Source organism: Danio aesculapii, chromosome 8, assembly GCF_903798145.1.
Source record: "Danio aesculapii chromosome 8, fDanAes4.1, whole genome shotgun sequence".
In the NCBI taxonomy this organism is placed as follows: Eukaryota; Metazoa; Chordata; class Actinopteri; order Cypriniformes; family Danionidae; genus Danio; species Danio aesculapii.
In genome coordinates, this window is record NC_079442.1 from 44559345 (window position 1) to 44570535 (window position 11191).

The window sequence follows — 11191 nt, forward strand, 5'->3', positions numbered from 1 at the left end:
AATGCTGTATTCTTGACTTATAAACACATTTTTAATGTGCTTAATAATTGTACTTTCATACTTTGTTAATGATTATTTTTCATTACTAAATTAAGTAGTAATTTAGGTACGTTAGGTATATATATATATATACCTTCTGATGATCAAATGATACCAAAGGATCAACTAGAAGACTTTTGTCAGGTAGATCAAATAAATAATCTATAATTTCATATATGTGTTCATATTTGGGTAGTTATATCTAATATATTTAAACATATATGTACTTCCAATAGTAAAAAAAAAAATGTATATAAACATCCATTTTTGCAGTACTTTGAAATATATGTTGCCTATATATGACCTATATATTTTATACAAGGTATATATATATATATATATATATATATATATATATATATATATATATATATATATATATATATATATAAAATTCTGACTTTAACTGTATATATGACAGTAGACATAGTATGACAGTAAATAATATTTGACTACATATTTTTCAGGACACTTCTATACAGCTTAAGGTGACATTTAAAGGCTTAACTAGGTTAATCAGGCAGGTTAGGGTAATTCGACAAGTTATTGTATTACGATGATTTGTTCTAGTTGGAAATCTAGTTGGATTTCCTTGATTTAATAAACTACACAGCATCCTGATATTTGCAGATTTAATTCAGGCAAACTTTAGCGTACAACCATACAATGTATATTCAAAAATGATTTCAAAATAATACCTTACAAAATAGCATTTAAGACTTTTTAGGGCCTTAAATTTCACTACGTTCATTTATCAACTTTAATACTTTTTAAGACCCCGCGGACACCCTATATATAAAATGCTGCGCTTCCCACCTCCTTTATTCAGCCGCTGCGCTCAAGTCTGCATCGATGCGTCCTCAATATCAAGAACATATCCGAAAACTTTCACGCATTCTCAAATCTTGCCTTCTTGAGTTTTGGAACTGAACTTTGGCAGTTGATCATGATGTTACATGAGAAGACGAGACTGTAAGACTGCTGAAGAACGCATATTGAGAAACAGCCAAAGAGTCAAAGCCAAGTAAAAGAGTTAAAATGCCCACGCACTACCTCTTTAAATCAAAACAACAGTCAAAAAATATGCTTATGATATGATTATGATATATGATATGCTTTGTTATGAATGTTTAGCATGCTTATAATCAACAGTAACTGTCACAGCTACTGTAAGTGAGCTGTCAAAATGTACGCATTAAAACTAATTAAATATTGTCCTGTTTTTTTTTTCAGCGGTGGGAAAATCTGACCAAACCAGTGTGGGGAGCCCATCACCTGGAATACATGGCCCCCGACACTGACATTAAAAGCCTGGCCTCTCTGTCTCCTGGAATGGAGGAGAACAAGGTGATCATTTTCGAGAGTGTTATGTAGACGAAAAGGGAAATCCTCCAACAGCCCTCCTAAGGCAAGCTGGTTGAAGAGATCATCAGTATTTATTTCTTTGTATGGAATTCTGCATCATCTTACAGTCTTAAAATCAGCCGATGCACATGTACGGTTACATCCGTTTCATACTACAGATCCTCTAGCATGCACAGTTCCAGATGTTCTTCCACTTCCACCAGTCCAAACTGCATATAGAAACACACACGAAAAAAAAAAATATTGCAGATATCAAGACCTGCAGGGTGTAATCAGCATGTCTTTGGAGGGGGACATTTTAGCGTAGCCTAAAACATCTGATGGAGCGGCAGAATTTCCACAGGCCACCTTCCTGAACATAAGAGTCTCTTTGCACTGACACATTCATTGGGGGAGGAAATGCATCCTTGAGTTGAATTGACATTCACAACAGTGGAGGATTAATATTCACGCTATAATAAAATCTACAATTGAACTAAAACATGCAAAGTTTCACTGGTTGGCAAAAATAGATACAGATCAAGCAATCAAACTAAATGTGTCTTTGCAGATATTAATACCCATGTGGAAATCTAACATATGACAATATGCAAATTACATATAATATGACAGAAGTTTATATTTGGATTTCACATATATAATATATGTCGTATAAGCAACATATATTTCAAAATATTGCAAAAATGATGTCATACACAGTGCTCAGCATAGATGAAGTTGAACCTCCTTTTGAAAATGAATATAGGTAAGCATTTTGGGTGCATTTAAACGGTTTAATTAAAGAGTTTGGTCACATAACATCATTAGGAATAAAAAAAAATGTATTTAAATTCAAGTGAGTTATTACAAAAACACTTTGAAACTACAAAATTACAACATTTTAAAAATATTTGTTATGTTTCTCTTGTTTTTCCTCTTTATTATGTTTCCCCAGGATATTAATTTGGGTGTACTCATTTTTCACCATGATCTTACATTTATTTTTGTTAGATTAGTTTTGGCTCTGGTACGAACTAATCTAATGTATATGCACAAATATATTATTATAAAGCGTCTTATAGAAAATAATTAATTAAAAGAGAGATCTGTTAGAGGTGTACTATTTAATGCTGAGTACTATACATTACATTAGCTGACACAGGTCGTGTTGTTGATCCCAGTTGTAAGAGCAACAAATACTTTAATAACTTGACTTCTAGTTGATCATTTGAAAAAGTGGCAGAAGGTAGATTATTCTGATGAAACATCTGCTGAACTGCATCCCAATCATCACTAATACTGTGGAAGACCTATTGAAACCCACGTGGACCCAAAATTCTAAAAGAAATCAGTCAAGTTTGGTGAAGGACAAGTCATGGTTTGGGGTTACATTCAGTATGGGGGCGTGTGAGAGATCTACGGAGTGGATGACAACATCAACAGCCTGAGGTATCAAGTCATTTGTGCTGCCCATTACATTACAAACCACAGGAGAGGGCAAGTTCTTCTACAGGCTAGCACTGCTTCTTATACTGCTCATGCATAATATTAATTCTTTTTCCATTGCAGCATGACTTTATATTCTATACTGGACATTATTTCTGTTAAGTTACAAGACTTTTGTCTAAATAAAGTCAGACCTTACTGTCCTAGTTAAATAATTAAAAATCAAGGCATGATAATATTTTATTCTGGTAAAATAAGCGTAATCTAGAGGCCTTTGCCTTTCATATAAGCCACTTCTGATGATCAAATGATACCAATGATCAACTAGAAGTCAAGTTATTATTTGTTGTTCCTAAAATTTGGAAAGCCAACAAGACTTTTGTCAGGTAGTTCAAATAAATAATCTATAATTTCATATATGTGTTCATATATGGGTAGTTATATCTAATATATTTAAACATATATGTACTTCTAATAGTAAAAAAAAAACGTATATAAACATCCATTTTTGCAGTACTTTAAAATATATGTTGCCTATATATGACCTATATATTTTATACAAGTGAAATTCCAAAATCCAACATGTCTGTCACATATGAAATTTACACATTTCCAGATTTCTACATGGGTAAGGCCACATGTAGTTGCCAAATGTTGCCAGATCACTTATCACTACAGCTTTGGCTCGATGTGTCTTCATCTGACCTCATTACCTGGTGCATGTTTTGACCGCGTATGTGCCAAATGAAGCATCGCTTTCCATCTCTGTTCAGGAGATGGTTTTGGTTGCCATTAAAAATAATAATAAATCAATATCTTCCTGTTCAGCTTGAATTTGCTATGTGCATGATTTGCACATGTTTGGAAACATCTGGAGAGATTTTATTAGACACGAGCAAAAGATATTGAATGGACAAGTTGCTTGTGAACCAAAGATTGCATTTTGTTATTTTGAATTATTAAAGTCAGCATGAAATCATTCACTTTTTACAGTGCAATCAATTACTTATTTGACTGCATTTAATGGGTTTTAAAACAAGACTGCTTGATATACAGTTAGGTCCATAAATATTTGGACATCGACACAATTCTAACATTTGTGGCTCTATGCACCAACACAATTGATTTGAAATGAAACGAACAAGATGTGCTTTAACTGCAGACTGTCAGCTTTAATTTGAAGGTATTTACATCCAAATAAGGTAAACAGTGTAGGAATTACAACAGTTTGCATATGTGCCTCCCACTTTTTAGGGGTCCAAAATTAATAGAGTAATGAACTCTGGACCTTTTATCTGTTCATTGTAATTGGGATAATGAGGGAATAACACACACCTAACCATTGAACAGCTTAGAAGCCAATTTGTCCAATTACTTTTGGACCCTTAACAAGTGGGAAGCGCATATGCAAACTGTTGTAATTCCTACACCGTTTACCTGATTTGGATGTAAATACCCTCAAATTAAAGCTAACAGTCTGCAGTTACGTTGTTTCATTTCAAATAGATTGTGTTGGTGAATAGAGCCAAAAATGTGAGAGCTGTGTTTGTCCAAATATTCATGGACCTAACTGTACGTCAATATAAAATCAAAATCAAAGTGTTAATGTCCAAATTGCAATGTGTGATCATTTATTTATTATTATTATTTTCAATATGATTATTTAAATACAATTCAATTTGCAATGCTTGAAAAAAAGCACTTACATTTGAAAATGAAGATGGAAATAAAATTATTAGTATTACTCTTTATTTTCCAGTGCATTAGTATTATAGCAGTATATTTATTTGTTGTTGTTTTTATTTGATATTGCTTAATTTTATTAATAATCCCAAGTTGTTGACCACTAAAAGCATTTTGCACAAAATTAAGCAATATTTCCACTTTTTGAATGATTTATATTTTTATCCAGATACGCTCTCATATTTAAATTGTAATATAAATGCAGAAACATCCGATTTTCACTTTAAGATTTTCCTGCAATTTGGTGTTTCATGCTGACTTTAGTAGAAGTTTACACTTTTAGTTTGTTCTACAGTACATTTTGAGTGCCAGTATTAACTATTGTTCTGATGTTTTCGAGTTGATTTAAATCATAATAGAAAGGATTACAATATCAGTCAATGCACAAAAAAAAAGTTTAAGAGAAACAAATGCTCACAGAGATTCTTATAGCTTACAACAATATCATTTATCCGTTTGAAGGCACACTGGAAAATAAAATGATTCCTTGGATTTACTTTTTTTTTTTTAAGGAACGTAGTTGCAAGCAATTTATGTTGGCTGAATTTAAAGGTGCTGTAAGTTTCTGACTCTTCTAAAGCATAAAAATACCATAATATGTTTGCAGATAATTAAGAAACATGCTAAGTGAACAGTTTTGCTGAAAAACAATGCTGAAGTCAGATATTCTGCTTTGACAATGTGAGTTAAGTGCCAGAACATCTGTCTTTGTTTTGGTCATTTAACCCGTACACTGGCAGTTTAGCCAATTATATTTCAGCACCCTGAGTTGCCTTGGTGGAAAACAGCGTATTTCATTAATTCATTCAGAAAGGCTCTAAAAATATGCGTGACCGAAATGCGACCTCCAGTGGACAGTAGCAGACTCCGAAATGAGACGCAGATTCAGAGTTCCACATGAAGTGGTCATTAATTAGCAAGTAATATAAATATTACGAACATAAACATTAAGTGAGCAGGTTACATTTACATTGTTAAGCAATTTCGCTGTTTGCGCCAGGCGAAACACGACAGGATTGTAAATACAGCCATTCGGAAACACAGAATAGTGCACTTACTGCACTCCAAAAAAATTGTAAGGTTTATAATCTAATTAATACATATTAATCACAGTCACAGTCCTAAAGTTTAGTTTCAGATGATTTATTTTAATTTCAAGATCTGAGGTGAACTATCTGCTGCTGCTTTCAGTAGTATGGCAATAAATCTTACGTAAAATGGCATTCAAACTCACATTATTAGCATTTAACACTGAATAAAGCACATGAGGTTTTCCTGAGGTGTTTTCTGTTGTTCATCTGCAAGAAATACTGTAGAAGCCGTTTCTAAAATAGAAATTTCAGGTGTTGGTTAGAAGAAAAACTCATTTTGACATGGAAAATATTCCTTCTATCACATGTCATTGCTTTTATTTAGAATATGACTTAAATCAGCCTTTAGGCTCGATAGTCAGGCTCGCTCCTATTGTTGTCGTGCTTGCGTGTGTTTTGAACCAGGCATGCAATATCTAGTTCAACCACTGGCTGTCAAACTTACATACTGCACCTTTAAACAAACCAATTAAATTTAGTAGCGCTCAACCTAATTTGTTTAAATTCAGTCCATGAAAATTGTTTGCAAACACTTACCTTAAAAATATTTCGTAAAAATCCAATGAATCCATTTTTTTCAGGTTGCGGTGGGAACATAAGAATGAAATGACAAAATCACGTTTTCCACGTAGAACCAGCAGGTTTTTTTTTGCCAATGTCAGATGCAGAACAGTAAATATCTTGAATTTGTTTTTCTGCTTTGACAGTAGGTGAACTATAGACACAGTTGCCAAACTCTGCCTTTATTTGTCTTAAGTTGAGAACCCATAGACAAATAGCCAAGATCAAACCGGCCTCAGAAACTGTAGCGGACTGTGGAAATTCTGCCCTGTAGAATCAACTCCAACACTAAACCATTGTGACATTATAGATGTAATCAGAATGTACAAATTAGACTACATAATGTAAGGCTTCAGAATACATTTGCACATTGTTGTAAAATAATCTGCTAGCACTTTTTAATCGTGTTAGAAAGCGTTTTCATTTTGTTTTCCTCTCTCTCTCTTGTTGTGATTTACATACTGTAAAATAAATCAGAGATTTATTTTGTGAAGGCTATTATTTTGCTTATATGCATATAAATATAAAGACATATTGATATCTGTGTGTTATATTTTAAACGTTTGATGCTGTATGTACTTTTGATAAAGATGATAACATGGAGTGGGAATTCTTACTGAAACGCTGCAATGCAGTTGAACAGAGGCATGAGAGACAGATAGCACATGAAATTGATTTTTATTTCAAATATCAAGTGCTGCAGTTGTTAAATGTTTTAGATTTGTGCGTGTAAAACTCCAGTATTTTCTACTGACCACCCAGAAAGCGGCTCGATTTGGGGTTTCTGTTAAATAAATCATCTAAATTGGATTCCATTTAATTGATGCACCTACGTCTATGGTTTCAAAATAACATTCATCTGTTTGGTTAAATAATATCAACCCTCGGCCATTTATTCATTCCCTTACATGCCTTTCTGAATGTCTGTAGTGAGAATGATAATAAGTGCCCTTCAGATAATCTGACGACCGAGATAAAACCTCCTCACCGCTTCAAACTGAGAGCTACTGGTTTACCAAAGGCCTTACTCACTAACCGTTTAGTCCAATTTGAGATGAACCAACCAAACCCCCAACAAAATTATCCTTTTTTTTTTTTTTTTTGTAATCCATCCAAATTGGAGCCTGGGTCGGTCAGTAGACCAGTTATTTAATAGTGATTATATGTAGAAATGTTTATCTAGAAAAAAAGAAAGTATATGTTAACAAAATAAGACAAATGTTGTGTCATTTTTTCGTGCTCTGCCAAATGTTCTCGACAGTATCTTTGCACTGAAGGTTTGCCGTTTGTTGAGATTTAGAGCTAAATGAAACATGAACTTGTTAAAGGGAATGGTGAATAGCACAGTAGAATCACAGCTGCAGAAATGATCTTTGAGTTACTCAATTAGTGTTCATTTAATGATTCCAAACACGTGTCTTGAGTTCGAGCTGCACAATTCTGGATAAAGTCAGATATTTATTGACAGATTTTTTATTTTGTTTTTATTAAATATAGAGATCCCATTCAAACATGAAGAGTAGGATAAACTGGTAAAAGTGTAGCATTTAATTAATTGGAATGAATTGTATTTTTAATCGGTTGAGTGTATAATTCAATGACTCACTTCTAAAAACTTGACAGTTTTCATTACTGGATGATATCGCGCACAGTTTGAGCTTGCGAAATTCTGTCATATGGCGCTGCAAAAAGGGGCGGGATTAAACAAGATGATTAGACATTAAAAAAAGCAAGCGATTGGTCCATATTTAAAATTTCTGACTAGAGAGGAAATGTTTTGATCTTCAATTGGTCTCACGCAGTCACGTGATGCGATTTCACAGGTAAGAGTTCACCAAGCTTAAGCTTTGCGAACTGTGAACCTTGTCACATGAGCTTCCGTTTCCGGTCTGCCGCATTCGCATGCGTGTGAATGGAAGTCACTGGGGAGAAAAGTGCAGTGTGACCGCAGCTTGAATCCGCATTATTGAGTGAATCTCTTTAATGAATATGATACGGTGAGATACAGTGTTGCCACCTACTGGTGTAACAATATAATTTCTATTTTATAGTTTCTCATTTTTTTCATTACTTTCAACTCTATTTTGATTACTACCACAGTGTTTATATCCAATCTATAAATGTTCATCTTAGCACATTTGGTGATTTTATTAAACTTTGTTTTAGTTTTGTTTGGTCGAAATAACCATACGGTATAGTTAAATAGACTAAAGACTGAGCAAGACGTTTACACAACAACATTTCTAACAAAAACTTTTTTTCTTTTTTAGTTCTGACCATTTATTTATGCAACAAAGGAGTTTTATTTATGGCGTAAATATGTATTGCTTAAATAAATGGAAAAACTGAGACATTGCCACCTACTGGCCTGGCATGCATAATCAGCATTTTGTGTTTTAGATGAAGCTTGATGAAGTTGTCTCTATATGCAAAACTTTTTAAAACTTTACTTTGCTTAAATAAATGGCCAGAACTAAAATTAAATTGTCACAAAAATTGAGACATTGCCTCCTACTGGCCTGATATGCATAAACAACATTTTAAGTCGTTTTAATGGCCCATTTGAATGGGGAGCAATTTGACAAAGTTGTCTCTTTGCTAAACTTTTCAAAACTTTTCTTTGCTTAAATAAATGGCCAGAACTAAAATAAAATGTAAAAAATTGTCACCGAAATTGAGACATTGCCTCATACTGGCCTGACATGCATAAACAACATTAAGTCATTTTAATGGCCCATTTGAATGAAGATCACTTTGATGAAGTTGTCTCTTTGCTAAACTTTTAAAAACTTTGCTTAAATAAATGACCAGAACTAAAAAAAAATTTTTTTAAATTATAATAAAAAATGTCACAAAAAGTGAGCCATTGCCGCCTACTGGCCTGGCACTTATAAACAGCATTTTAAGACATTTCAATGGACCCGTTTGAATGGGGAGCACTTTGACGAAGTTGTCTCTATGCAAAACTTTTCAAAACTTATTTTTGCTTAAATAAATGGCCAGACCTAAAATTAACTATATTAAAATGAATCTTTTCAAAACTTTACTTTGCTTAAATAATTGGCCAGAACTAGAATAAAATGTTTAAAAATTGTCACCGAAATTGAGACATTGCCACCTATTGGCCTGTCATGCATAAACAGCATTTTAAGTCATTTTAATTGACCCGACTGAATGGGAATCATTTTGACGAAGTTGTCTCTTTGCTAAACTTTTCAAAACTTTACTTTGCTTAAATAAATGGCCAGAACTAGAATAAAATGTTTAAAAAATGTCACCGAAATTGAGACATTGCCTCCTACTGGCCAGTCATACATAAACAGCATTTTAAGTCATTTTAATGGACCCATTTGAATGGGGAGCACTTTGACGAAGTTGTCTCTATGCAAAACTTTTCAAAACTTACTTTTGCTTAAATAAATGGCCAGACCTAAAATTAACTATATTAAAATGAATTGTCATAAAAGTGAGACACTGACGCCTACTTGCCTGGCGTGCATAAACAGCATTTTAAGTCATTTCAATGGAACTGTTTGAATGGCGATCACTTTAATGAAATTGTCTCTTTGCGAAACTTTTCAAAACTTTACTTTGCTTAAATAAATGGCCAGAACTAGAATAAAATGTTTAAAAAATGTCACAGAAACTGAGACATTGCCACCTACTGGCCTGTCATGCATAAACAGCATTTTAGGTAATTTCGATGGGCCGGTTTGAATGGGGATCACTTTAACGAAGTTTCTCTTTGTGAAACGTTTCAAAACTTTTCTTTGCTTGTGTAAACGGCCAGAACACAAAAATAAAGTTTAAAAAACTGTCAAAAAAAAGACATTGCCACCTACTGGCCTGGCATGCATAAACAGCATTTTAAGTCATTTTAATGAACCCGTTTGAATGGGGATCACTTTGATAAAGTTGTCTGTATCCGAAGCTTTTTAAAAATTGCAAACATTTTCTTTTTGTACGTTATTTTTGTGTAAACATAGATGCGATCTTCTATGTGTGAAAAGTGTAATAGCTGAATTGTGATTTAGTAACGACATTGCGAAAAGTGTCCAAATTGTAATCTTTTACAAAAGATTTGTGCAGCTCTACTCTGAGTAGTTAATCAGCCCTGGAGAGGATGGTCGAATGACAGAGTCAAAGCTTTGGGTAACGATACTGTCTTGAAACTTCACAGTTGACCTGGTAATAAGCTCATTGACGTCTTTCATCCTTGTGGTTTGTAACACACTGTGATGTAACCATGGTTGTCTATTTAAAAAATCTAACAATAGTAGAGCTAAGGTAACTGTAGCGTGTATGTTAGTGTCCATCTATCTAACAGGATCCCTGTCATGTAAAGAAGGGCCTCATGCTCCACCACTGTGATCTTGTGCTGATCCACCTGCCCAAATCAAAGCAACAAATGGCAATAAACTAACTCCATGAAAAAAAGTGTAGCAGTTCTTGTCATCATTGTCTCAAAAGTTGCTGTCTTCATTTGCAACATCATCAAAAACACAGCTTAATAAAAAGCTATGCTCACACTTTGGTGCTTAAATTAGATTTCTTCTCACATCTGATTTTTTTACTCATAACTGTTAGTACTTAAATCAGAAGTGTATGTATTTACACAATGAGTACATTGTAACCAGTGATTAATTTCAGTGTAAGCACATATTAGTTAAGGCCACTTAAAACAAAGCTGGACCAAATATGATAATAAGACACAATGTGAGGGAGTACACTAAAAATGCAGGATTTCACATAATTCTTTCATGTTGTCCCAACACAAACATAATCGAAAACATTTATCAAACGTAATCAATTAAGTCAACTTAACTGATTTTACGAACTTAAGTAGATTGAACATGAAATAATTAAGTTGTCCCAAAAGAAACTTAACAGTTGTTTTGATTCAGCTTATTTTAAATGAGTAGTTTGAACAAGCAGCAAGGTATTTTATAGTCTGCTACTGTTAAGAT

General features: G+C 33.4%; 1 protein-coding gene across 1 annotated transcript in view; it reads left to right on the plus strand.

Annotated features, from left to right (window-relative positions):
• The window catches only part of slc6a8 (solute carrier family 6 member 8), an 82400-nt gene extending 71739 nt beyond the window's left edge, over positions 1–10661 (plus strand). The window contains exon 13 of the mRNA XM_056464036.1: positions 1273–10661. Within this exon, the coding sequence (XP_056320011.1) occupies positions 1273–1413 (141 nt within the window). The 3' untranslated portion in view covers positions 1414–10661. The remainder of the gene's footprint in view (positions 1–1272) is intronic.
• The last annotated feature ends 530 nt before the right edge of the window (positions 10662–11191 follow it).